The following is a 13221-nucleotide window of genomic DNA, read 5'->3' as shown; positions in this document are numbered from 1 at the left end:
ACCTCTCTTTTCATCCAGGAAAAGAGGGAAGTTTTCTCCCCCATAAGCTGGTTTAACACCTATGCAGTGAAAAACGCTATATAACCTGTGGGACTACTGCCAGTGTAATTGTGATCACGGGTAGCAATCATGATGTTGCTTTTTTACATCACTTTTGGACTAATTCTTACCACCTAGGAACTGGGACAAAAGTAGGTTAATATAAAGCTGTCAGTCTTATTTCATTAACATATATTAATGTGAGGTTTATGTGAAACAGTATGTTTCCATCCCTATTTATTTGTTGAGGGATGTAGAGAAGTTCAAGTGTTCCATTAACCACAATTTATAAACTTGCTGGTATTAGTAGATTAATACATTGCTCAGTCCTATTTCTGGACTGTATGTGCTTGTCTATCTTCCAGGTTAGTTGGGCAATAGACAAAAATAAAGCAGGGATACCACTCCTAATACTCTTTCTTTTCTTCCTTCTTTTGCTCCAGTTAAAATATTTTCAAATAAGTCATTTTCTGTGTATGAGAAATGTTATTTTGGGTACATCTCGTTTGTGCCACTATACTTCTGTAGCACTGTAGTCTCACAAATACACAGCATCTGTGACTTAATACTAACAGAAATTGTGACACGTTGATATGTATGTCACAAGTAAACATGTGAAATGTTGTTATGCTATCAATACCTGCAGTATTATTTTTCTAATCCATCCATCCCCTCCCACCCCCCTCACCCCCCACTTGCGAACAGTATTTCATATTACTCTACATGACTATGTACCAGAAGGGATTTGCCAGGAATTTAAAGAATTTAAACATCTTCCCAGGCTGATACATTATGGTAACTACAGTGATTTGATGAAAAGTGCCAATTCTGTCTATATATTTAATCATTTTCACTAAATGCCACCTCAGCGAACAGGAGTTACATTATCAAACAAATCGTCTGATTGGGGTTTTCATTTTAAAAGATTGCAAGACCTAAAAATTTGAAGGTGCTAAAATGCAAAAAGATGGGTGGTGTATGCCTGTCTTTAATTATATACAACATATGTGGGGGAGAGATGCACACAGTCTGACCACATAGATTTTTATTTATTTTACCCTGGTTTTTTTTCTATTTATTGCTTTGAATGGTTAGAATACATGTGGTACTAGAGTGTGGTAGAAGGGGTATTGTGAACATTTGTCTTTTGATGTAATCTATTAATAGATGAACATTTATTGGGCACAGTGAACTAGGGAAAGAAGTGAGGAACACATTGCCATGATGGATACTGAATGTTGCGTGAGGGCACATTTAATAACTTGCATTCGTATTAGCTTTTCTTAGCCAACTTTGAAATGTACTCTAAATTTTATTGTAGGGAAAAAATATAGAGATTCTTTATCTTCTCTTTCTCTGTTCTTCTGCATGGCATGCGTGTTGTAGTATATGCTCAGTAGCATGGTGTAACTTATGTCAGTTCAGATTCTCCATCACTGCTCAGTCGGTGAGTTCGCATGGACTGCAGTTGTCTGCATGGACCTTGGCTTTCCTCTGGCGTGTGCTTCTGCTGCGATCCTCTGTAGTGCCCTCCTGAGGCAGAAATGCATCTTACTGAATGTTGTCAAAACGTGTGTTATGTCCATGTTAGGTACATGTTACATTATTGGCTGCTTAACTGTTTTTATTTCTTACTTAATACAAGAGCTTGTGGAAGGAAAATGGAAACAAAGAATTATAGCCTTTTCAGAGGCCTCTACCCACGTGAATTTTAAGTGTTTGCTTTACCATATAGATTTATAGAACTACAGAAAATAGACCAGGCTATGAATGTAATTTATGCTTTAAAGCAGCACATGCTTTTATGAATGTTTGAATAAAACAAATTCATTTTTTTTCTATAGAATGGGAAAAGCTTTTTGAAAAAAAGGCTTTTTAATAAATATGAATTTACTAAGCTCTTAATCATTTGAAAAAGATGTATAATAAATAATATAAAATACATATATAAAGAATAACAAACTATTTTTAGTATTGTGGGTATATATTGTTCAAAGCAAATGCATCTGCCTGCCCTGAAGCTCTGAGCAAATTAGGAATTAGAGGGTGTTAAAAATGGATGTTTAAAGGGGAAAACTCCCAATAGTAATTAAGGAATTACTGTCTAAGTAAGCTGTTCTGTTTCCAAAAATCCATGGAAATGTTAAAGTTTTTAATTTTTCTCGTGCGAAATAAGGAGCAAAGGTGTGCATGGTGAAGAGCTGAGTCCGACTGTGTGTTGTCACAGCAGGTTTGTGTTCCCTCTGTCCTCATTTCACCCTGCGGGGGGAGCCTGTAACCCCCCCCCGCCGTGCGCCTGCAGCCTCCTCCCAGCCGAACCCCTTTCTGCGTCAGCTGTCTCTCTTGTCAAACCTTTCCTTTGTAGGTCTCTGCCGCCTCGTCCGCCGCTGTTTAATTCTTTCCTCTCCGTTTTCTAACTCGTCTAGAGCCTAGAAGAGGAGATAACGTCCATTTTATTTAGTAAGGAGGGCTTTGGCGCTGGCACCAGAGGGCCTTTCGCCGCCGCCGCCAGCTCGCGGCCAGCAGAGGGCGCTGCGGGGGAACAGAGCGCGGCCGCGCCGCCGCCCCAGGTGCTGCCCCATCCCCCCCCGCCCGCCGCGCGGCACCGCGCTGGGGTCCGGCGCGCACCCCGCAGCCTTAAATTGGCCGCTGCCCGAGGGCCGGAGCCGGGACATCCAGACACACACACAGCTTAGGTCTCTATTGGCAGCTCTCAGGAAATTAGTGCTTGTTTAAGCTTCACTGGGAATGCCGGCTTGCGCTGTGTAGGCGCTTTGCTTGGTAAACAGCAGTAATAGCTAGGATTAAGTCACAGATGATGTGTTTTGGTTGGTTTGGTTTGTTTGGTTTGTTTGGTTTTTTTTTTTTGTGTGTACTCTTTTAGCTTGAACTCAAATTTTGCTGCAAACCATTCACTAAAAATACATTAGAACAAAAAAACTACCTAATACATAATTTGCGATGGGCTTTCTCTCATATCCATCCCAGATCATTTTGTTATGGAACAAATACTAATGTAACTGCTTTAATCTCATCGTTTTGGCTCCAAAAAGAATCCTAATGGGATCATCTTGGTAATCATGTATTGCTGTTCTGACAATGTACCACCCTAAACAGTAGCCCCCGTCTTGTTACCTATTAAGTTCCATAAAGTGACCAAGGATGAACAGCCAAGAAAATCTTACAATAAAGTTTTTTTAAAATTATTTTTATGCTAATAATCTCATAGTAGAATGCTAAGTAAGTTTTGGGTTGTTTTTTGTGTGTGTGTGTTTTTAACTTTCCCTTAACATTATTCTAACTTCTGATTTAACTGAGAGAAGTAACTGCCTCAGTAACATCACTGGTCAGTGCATTCATGCTTTTATTTTCAGCCTTTCATAATTAAAATCTTATTCCAATTAATAATGTCCATATTTTTAACCTAGTTTTGAATTATTTCAATGAAGTGGAACGAAGGGAGCATAGTTCTTTGTGAGTGTGGCAGTGAATACACAGTGTCTTGTCTAGTGTCATGTATATTCTTAAAGCTTGCTTGGAGGGTGTTACGCTGTTGAAAAGGGTTATGCATTGATTTTTGTCCTCTGATTGCTTTTTGTTTCACAGAGACATGCTTCCAGAGCAGAAGTGCCTTGTACTGGAGTCAGCGATGCTGATAAGGTTCTACTGATTTTTTCCATAGTTAAATTCAGCTCTAACTCTTCCAATCCATCTTCATTCTTTCTTTCCTTCGTTTTTCAGTTAACCGTCACAACCATCTTTTGTCTTCTACATGACATGAACCAGCCATCAGCTAATTTTGCTTCCATTATTTTAATTTATTCATATACTCTACTTTTATTTTTCCTCATCCATGTTTTTTGTGCAGAGTTCACATGAGACTCTGGACATAGTGGAGGAGAAGAAGCAGGCAGAGGTTGGGATAGAAGAAACACTAGTCGTAGACGAAACCAACAAAGGGAAAATGCAAGTTGCCACTGGTGCTGGGGAAACATGTAAGGTGGAGGAGCATCTGTCAAAAAAAGACTCTTCATCATTGCCTTCAGATAGTAGCAGCAGCAGCAGTAGTAGTGAGAGTGAGGATGAAGAGGTGGGAGAATACCAGCCACATCATAGGGCAACTGAGGAAGTCATCAGGGAAGAACAGGAAGAAGAGGAAGACATGAAAAGGAAAGAAGATGAAGAAAAAATACAGCATGTGGAAGCCACACCAGAAGGCAGTAAACTAAATGTACCAGTTGAGCACACACAAGTTAAAGCTGAAGATTTGGTCCAGGAAAATGCAGTTACCATAGCTACAGAAGAGAAGAATTTGTCAGAGGAGATTAAGCAAGATTTAGGTGAAGAGAAAGAGGAAGAACAGCTCAGACTCAATGGAGATGTGTCTCATGTTGACATTGATGTTGCACCACAAATAATTTGTTGTTCTGAGGTAAATGGTAGAACAGTTTGACAAGTAGATTAAGCAGAGATGTTTCTTGGGGTGAAAATATACCTGCCTTTCTTCTTCTCCTATTTCTTCAGCTCTTCAGGCATCCAACAGGATACAGATCATTTGGAAGGTGAAACCATTGATGAGCAGTGAAATTCTGTCTCCTTCAGTTATGGTTTCTGACTTTTTGCTAGAACTGAGTGAGAATCACCAGTAAGGCAAACCTTCCGAAGACTCCCGTCTCCCTTTTATCTCTCCCTTATTTTATATGCACATACATAACCTATATTTATTATTTACATTTCCAGTGTTTTAAGTCTTGTCTTGTCTATTTGTCAATTGTTTTTGACATGTCCATGATGTGTCATTGTGATTGGAAAACTATTGGCAATTGAAATTAGAAAACACCCATCACAAATTTTTGTTCCTTTTTTTTCCCCTCATTACTCACTGCTTTTCTTGCCTTTTTTTTCCCTTTTTAAAAAAAGTTATGAATCTATAGACTAGAATAAGTATGGCTGGAAATCGTGTAGGTGAGACCACAGCATTGTGAAGTGATGAGACTGATACCATCATCTTACTAGGAAATCTCGTGCAGTAGATATTTAGGGAAGCACACATGGGTTCCAGTCACAATCAGTTATTTTAAGCCAAAGAGGGTTGAAGGGTTCATTACTGGGCAAACTTTATAAAGAAGCAGAAAGGGGAAGAGTGAAGCACAGGGATGCATCTCTTTGTAAAGCTGGCGTGACCTTCTGCTGAGTTTTTAAACTATTAGGTGGGTTTTTTCTAGTTGTCTACCTGCTTGTTCTTTTAATGGTGACAGTTTCTTTTCTTTGCACTTAAATTCAAACAACTTACCTTGGGGTTTTTTTTTTTCTTTTGCATACGCATCTATTCTGATTCATGATGTGAAAGAATTAGTTTATAAGATCTTTACAAGTTGCAGGCACCCACACTTCTTAAAAATGTGCCTAGTTTGGAGGAAGAGTAGAAGGGCTGCTGTTTGTGCAAGTGTGTGTGATGAAAAGAAAGGATTTTTTTTCTTTTCCCTGGGAAAGTCCAGGGATTTTCCCCCATGTGCATCCAAAATCAATGGGAGATAACAACAGATGCAGCTAGGAAAATGTCAAAAGGCTTTACTATACTTTTTAAAAAAGTTCTTAAATATACTGAAAACACTGACTTACGGACCCCTGCTTAATTGCTTTCTTTGTGATATTGCAGAGAACACCACTAGCGAACTCTAAACGGTTGAAATGTCTTCTTAGCTTCTTGTCAAAAGCAGCTGTTGATTACCACCATCATTACCTTAAATGCAGATTGCTTAAAATCCAGTTATCAAAGTTGTTTCTCTATTCTGAATTAGTGCAAACTAAAAAGTTAAACTTTTACGTAATTTCCTTGGAATTTCTAGTCCTCATGTGCAGTTTGAGTGAGCAATGATAGATATTTTACCAAATTATTTCTAATATGAAGTTCATCCATCTGAATTAGCCATCATCTTCTTTATGCAAGTTAAGACTTTTTTTTTTTCCCTATATGCTCTCTTACACATTTTCAATATGAGTCTTGAAGCTTTGTTTTAGCAGTTGCCTTCGATACGTAGTGTTGGCTGAAACACAGAACTTTGGCAAGGTTATTAATAGTGGAGAGTAAATTTTCCTACCATGTTATGCAGATACTAGAGGGCCGGTGTGTTAGACTTCATTTCACTTTGCTTATTTATTGCATCCTTTCTGATTGGGAAGACAGTCAAATACTTATCTTACTGTTAAGATTTTCTTGAGTTTATGGGTGTGTTTTCTTGATCTACTTTACAAACCAGCTTCTGTCTTCTGAATTGATCGGTTATTTCTTGCACCACAGCCTCCAGTAGTGAAAACAGAGATGATAACTATTTCAGATGCCACACAGAGAACTGAAATCTCCACTAAAGAAGTTCCAATTGTTCAAACAGAAACGAAAACTATCACCTATGAATCGCCACAGGTATGGCGGCTGGGTTACTGTATTGTTTGCAAGCTATTTTCTATTCCAGTTACTTGTATATCAAAATCGATAATGTCCAAAAAATGCTTTTCACAAACCTGTCCTTTTTTCTAAGCAGCTAAACTTACACTTCGCCTATTAATGAAGTGAAATGTGTGTAGACAAAGCCGTGTTACTCCTGAAGTCTAAGTGGTGTTTGGTTGTTTTTAATGTAAGAACATAGTTGCTGTCTGCAAATGTACAACTCATTTTTAGTTTTGAAAACTTGATTCAAATGGCTCATTGCTCCTGAAAGGAACAAGTGGCTTTGATCATAAATTTTCCCCAAGAATGAACCATAACAAGAGTCTTACATGACTGGGTAAACTCAGATGGCTTCTGTTTAGATAACAGTTCTAACTGAACTAGACAATGTATTTAGTAAGAAAATCATCCCTTTCTCCTGTGAAAACAAAGCTTTTAAAGACCAAAATACAAAAATACCATTCTTTTTTCCTTACAGCTTGATAGCAGTGCTGGTGGCAATGCTGGTGTGCTGTTGAGTGCACAGACAATTACATCAGAGTCAATCTCTACTACCACAACTACACACATCACAAAGGTAAAAAATAATAACGTCTCTCCGAACTAAATAAGAATTTAAAAAGAACCCTCAAAATGAAGTCCTACATGAATTTTCTCATGCAATTTATTTAAGCAAGCTGACTTAAAATGGATTGGGTTCATTCCAGGCATGTGTGAGAGTTAGTCTTTCTGTAATCAGATGATGAACAGGGAAACCCTAATGAATAAGCAGTAATATCTGGGAGCAGTGCAGGGAAAGGGTGAAATGTATGATTAGCTTTCTTAGTACTTCGTATAGGTCTTAGTTCTGTTTGACAAATAAGTGTATACCTAAATTTTTACAGTTTCAGCCCTGTCATGACTCACTGATATCTTTATTAAGGTAAATGATTTGTCTGTGGTCTGCAGTAGCTCTGCCAATGGCATCTAAGGGTGAACCGCAACAGTGTTTTCTCAGTCTTAGTGTTGATGATCCTTGTGCTTCTAGGTTTAGAACATGTTTATAAACAGACCCTACCACTAGAATTCTTTTCAATCATCTTTTTGTGCTGAATTATGTGCTCTGCATTCCATGCTTAAAAAGGAAAGGAAAACTTGGTGTTTCATCATTAGAGTAAGAAATGAAGAAACAAAGCACAAAGTTGTTTCCATCAGCAATGTGACATACGTAAAAAATATCTCACTAAGGTCCATGAAAAAAAAAATGCGAAAACCAGATTATCTTTGTATTTAATGGCTTGGGATTCTTCAGAGTCTGCGAAGAGGCCCATGATAGATGGGTTGAAATCAAAGAAAAGACTCTTGGAATTTCCTTGGTGCCAGATTTATATGGTGGAAGAAGCTGGAATTCCAGCTTGTCTGCATATCTAGATGTGTTCAAACTTGGGCTCTGGTAAGAGGAGGAGTTCTCTAGTTGTTTTTTTAACAGGCTTAGCAATTGCTAGAGTGTGACTAACTGCATAGCTGAAAAAGGACAGGATGATTTAGTACCGTGAATATTTACTGCTAATTGCAACTCAATCACAAAAATGTATTCACTTCAGTGCAACAGAAAGGAGTGCTTCGTAGCAATATGGAATAATCACAACGATGTTTTCTTCTTGTTTTGTGCTGCCTGTAGATGGTAAAAGGTGGGGTGTCAGAAACAAGAATTGAGAAGCGTATTGTCATTACTGGAGATGCGGATATTGACCACGATGAGGTATGTAAGCTGTTAACATTTACCATGTGCTTTTTGTAGTCCAGTGCGATCTAGACGATATTTCAGAAACCTGAAATCAGAGAAAGATAGAGAAATTGAATAAGAGGACATAGACCTTGAGACTGTTAATTGTGACAAAGTTGTTAAGTGATTGTGTTTTATGAATAAGGAGCCTTTAGAATATAACTGAAAGAAAAACAACACTTGTAACTTTGTGTCATAGATCATGTGAATGGATTTCTTACTATTTTTAAAGGGATTGCTTTTTTTGGAAGAGACCAGATTTGTTTAGTGCTGGTTTTGCCATTTTAGAGGAAAGGCATTACTAAAATAATCTTATTTTGATGCATTAGCCTGAATAGATGGGAGTCTCTACCGCATTGTGTCAACAACATCTGAATGCAGCAGTCATTTTCACTGAAAGATTTGAAATACATTAAAGCATAAACTGCTCAAATTTAAAAAAAACAGGTTTTGACTTGTATTTATAGAATTCTGTATAATAAAAGTAATTGATGACCTGCTGGAATCTTATGTAGGTAGCTTTCATCTCTATCAGTACCAAAGCGGTATTTTAAGATGTCCTAGAAATTAAGGTTAAAATCACTTCTACCTGCCCAATTAAGAAGGCTGAATTCATGCAGTAGACAGAAAAAATAGAGAAAGTGTAATTATCTTTTCTTTCAAGTGTTGATTACACAATTTTTATTTTTTTTCACCTAAGAAAATATAGTAACAAAGTCGATCAACAGTTACTGGATAGTACAAATGGAAAAGCCTACCTTGTACATAAAGTTGCAAGTGAATCCAGTTCTAACTTTATGAAAGCTATACAAATCAACATAACAGGATTTAATGTAAAGTGCTCTTGGGAAGTTTAATTTCACATTTTGATCTGCCTTCAGAAAGTGGCTCGTGACAAGTTGAATCTCTTCTTGAGCTAGTAATTAAATTGAGATGGCTGTTCAGCATCAAGCATCGCTCTTGTTTACCCTGACACATGTTCAGTGCACTTCAGATGTCTGGAAAGGTCACACAATATGTTTAGTATACCAGACAATGCTTTAGTGAAATGGTTCTCTAAGCTCTTCTTTGTTTTTCAGATAAGTGGGTAATGAAGTAAAAAATGGTATCATAAAAAAGGAAGTACGAAATACAATTTAAATTGCTGAATTTTAAAGCAGCAGTGAGCAGCCTTTAACAGATTTAAGAAATATCTACCACTTTTTCTTCAGTGGATATGGAGCTTTTTAGGTGCACAAACTACATGCTAGCTGTTTTTTCTTGTGTCTTTTAGCTCTCTACATCACTAGAACAGTTTTCAGTAGGAAAAAAAGATATTTTGAGTCTCAGAATACAAATGGTTGTATTACCTGTTGTAATTAAACAGTTAGAGACTTAAGTTTTTTTCGTTGTTTAAGGTTTGGTTATGAACACTGATTCTTAAATCTCAACAGCTACTTTTAAATCCTCATTTGTACTACAGAGATTACACTTGGTGTATTGTAAAGGACAAACTAAAAAAGAGTTGTTAGGATTAATACATCAGCAAACATCAGTGTGTTCCAATACACACTGTGTTCTTCTGTATGTATTTCCTTAATAGGACTTCAAATTCATTATCACGTAATAGTTAAGGTGGCTACTGTTGTTGTTTCCAATCTCTCTTCAGAGTTAGTTATTTCTTCTCCCATTTACCACCTATGGCTCAGGAAAATGTAACTTTTATAAATGAAGATAATGCGAAAAAATGTTTATATTTTTCTTGCTTCTTCTAGTATATTTGGTTTTTTTTGTTTTGGTTGGTTTTTAGTTTTATTTTGGAATTTTTTGGTGTGTTTGTTTCAGATTTGTTTGGTTTGGTTTTGTGTTTTGGTTTGGTTGGATTTTTTTTCAGTTGTGGTTAATACTAAGGTGAGCAGTGAGCTTACTGTTGCCTCAGGATGCCTTCCAGTTTCTTCTTTCTTGTATTGGGTTCCAACAGTAGTACAGCTTGTCAAGGTTTAAAGCAAGGCGGCAATAAACCATGGCAGATGCCATCTGTTAATCCCTCCCACCATAAAAGGTGATAGATAAGGAAGAGGGACTTCAAGTTAGAAAGAGTCTTGCAAGTTGGGAAAGTTTTAAACGCTTTACTAATGCTACTAATAGAGAGAAAATGATACAAAATACACAAAAACAAATCCTGAATGCCTGATGTGGAGTTGGAGTCACTCCAGCGGCGGAGCTGGGAGCTGATGTGGCTGCAGCAGCTGCAGGGCCGGCACCCCAAAGTCATGGGCAGCACTTCACAGCAAACCAGAAACTGGATTTCAGGAATGCAGGGCCTGGGGCCTATAGATTGCAGGCAGACAGACAGAGTCCTCTCTAAATGATGGCCATGGTCGAAGAGGGACAAGACCTTCATGAGCACCCAAAATTTTATATAGGGGATATGACGATTATGGGATGCAGTACTCAGTTGGTCAGTTTTAGTCACTTGTTCTGTCTGTCCCTCTTTGCAAACACATCTCCCTCAATTATGGGATGTTATCAGAATTCTTAGCTGTTAAAGCAATAAATCTAAACTTGAGCTTCCTCAGCATTCCATTGGTCACTCTTATCAGTTTCGAGCACATGGTCCAAAAAAAATGCAGGCAAAAATTCAGAGAAGTGCAGTTCCTTAGAAGGCACTTGCAAGAACTTAGCTGAAAAGAAAATTCACTAAAAGAGAAACTGGTCTTGTTTTTAACAAAACCAGGACACAGCTCCACTGAAATGAGATTCAGATCAGAGGAAGGAATAGAAGGTCCCAGGTGCTCTTTCTCCTCTTCTGCCTCAGAGGGTGCTCTTATGTGGCTGACTGTAAAGCCTCGCATAGAATAGCCTAGAATAATTTTAGTTGGAAGGGACCTATAAAATGATCTTCTAGTCCAACTGCCAGTTTTATATATTGGTATATTTCTCAAGAAGATAAAATTTCCTAAAATATGGAGGAGGGATTACAAGAAACGGAGTAATATCTATATGTCCCTGAGTTGAACTAGAGAAAGTTCTCTTAAACTAGTAAAAGGAGAGATGCTTGTGCTGAGAAATTTCTGACAATTATCTCCCAGAGTTCCAGTACCATGTTAGTACACATTCAAAAGAATCTGTCCATTTTGTTCAGGAAACTAAAGGGAACTCTTATGTTTCTGTACTGTCTACATTCTTGTGAAGTCTTTACTTGCTAGACCTGTTGCAGAAGTTCAAAAACCTCTGTCGTATAAGAATATCTTTGTCTCCTGGAATGAGCTAGAAAAGTTACGGGATAACTTACGGTTATTTGTTACTTCCCAGAATTTGCAGTAAACTTTTAGCATAGTGGGGCTTAGGGTTACTTTTAGTTGGGTTTTATTGTTTGAGAGTTGGTTGGTTTTGTGTTTCAGTTGGTTTGGATTTTGGGTTTTTTGTTTTGTGTGGGGGTTTTTTTTGCTTGTTTTTTGTTTTTTGGTTTTGTTTTTTTTTTTTTTTTTTGATGTGTGTGTTTGTTTGTTTGTTTTCCCACCCCTGGGCCCTCTCAAGTTCAGGAATTTAGAGTTTTGAAGAATTATAACCAAAATTTCCGATGCTAGTCTCCCATTCTCTGGTCCCACGTGAATGTCCTTTTGCTGTTGTTAAATTACTTATTTTGAATACATTTGCAGGCCCTGGCACAGGCAATCAAAGAAGCCAAAGAACAGCACCCTGACATGTCTGTCACAAAAGTGGTGGTGCACAAAGAAACTGAACTTGCTGAGGAAGATGAGGAATAAAGTCATAAAAGCCCTTGAGCAAATACTTCAGGTAAGCCGATGTATATAATTAACATAGAGAAATGTAGCATCTGTTTCCTGTTGAGTTCTGTAAAAAAAGGCTTGAAAAATATGGGACATCTTTGATATATGCTGTCACAAAATGGTGAGTTGAAAGAGGTGCTGATAGTAGACTGTTAGTCTAAGAATTTTTAAGTCCAATCTGACATTACTTTTCATTGCAAATTTTCCTGTATGTGTCTCCCAGTTTTGTCACAGTATTCTCATGACATTTCCTATGATGTTTGGTCAAGTTGTTTTTGTTTATATTGAAGCAAGCTTGGGCTATTTCTGCAAAACATGAAGGATGTGTCATGTTTTTCTGTTTACATGTACAATTACAGTCCTTGCCTTACAACTTGCTTGTTTAGTCAGAACACTATGTGCAGTTGTACATAGTGAAAGGGCACACTTGAATATTTTAATTTAGTCAGCTAATTCTTAATCCTAAGAACACTGGAATATTTAACTTGTTATTATTTTCCCAGGCAAGGAGTTAAATGCGTTGCAAACTCAAGTTTTAAAGCCTCTTAGCAGTTGAAAAACATATTTGAAGGAATGTCAGTTTATTAGCCCTCATTTCTAGGATGGTAAAAAAAAGGGAGGGGGGGGCAAACAAAAAATGCACATTTTCAATAGAAAGATCAGGATAAATGTAGATATCAGGATAAATGTGCTGTTGCACTGGTTGTAGGCCAATGTCTTACAGCTCGGTAACCATTCAAGTGCATAAAGCTTCGCATTTCCTTTGTTGGTTGGTGTCATGAAACTGAAGCTTCAGATTTTTCAAACTCGATGGTTTTGTTAACTGTAGATTCAAGGAAAAGGTTTCATTTGGGAATGGTTAAATAACAATGGGAGAGATTTAAAAATAAATAAATTTTTAAAAGCAGTGTTTTACGCCTTTGTTGGGAGACATCTTTGTTTCTGCTGATGAGTCTGTATTTAGCTGAAAGAGCAGAGGTTTCAACAACTGGAAGTTTTTAATGTCCATTTTGACCAATGTTAATGTAGAAGGAGGCAAGGTAAAAAAATACACTTTGTATTTTTTTTTTTAAGATAGGAGGGTTGTCATGATTCTTATTTCCTGGCTCAGTAATTTATACAATGGTATTGTGGCCTGTGGAAAAGAGAGCTCTAGCTCCTGCACAGGCGTGCTTTTCTGTAGTATTGAATGGAGT

At 37.5% G+C, this 13221-nt stretch overlaps 1 protein-coding gene across 1 annotated transcript in view; it reads left to right on the top strand.

Moving 5' to 3' along the window:
* Positions 1–12001, top strand: part of EPB41L2 (erythrocyte membrane protein band 4.1 like 2) — a gene marked incomplete at both ends in the record, with an annotated part of 56580 nt that extends 44579 nt beyond the window's left edge. Inside the window, 7 exons of the mRNA XM_080342974.1 lie at positions 2466–2609; positions 3646–3699; positions 3908–4471; positions 6341–6463; positions 6966–7064; positions 8148–8228; positions 11894–12001. Of these exons, the coding sequence (XP_080199100.1) occupies positions 2466–2609; positions 3646–3699; positions 3908–4471; positions 6341–6463; positions 6966–7064; positions 8148–8228; positions 11894–12001 (1173 nt within the window). The remainder of the gene's footprint in view (positions 1–2465; positions 2610–3645; positions 3700–3907; positions 4472–6340; positions 6464–6965; positions 7065–8147; positions 8229–11893) is intronic.
* Positions 12002–13221: the final 1220 nt, after the last annotated feature.

Source organism: Nesoenas mayeri, assembly GCF_963082525.1.
Source record: "Nesoenas mayeri genome assembly, chromosome: 3".
Lineage (NCBI taxonomy): Eukaryota > Metazoa > Chordata > Aves > Columbiformes > Columbidae > Nesoenas > Nesoenas mayeri.
Note: the sequence above shows the minus strand (reverse complement) of the source record. Positions and strands in the feature narration are given on the sequence as shown.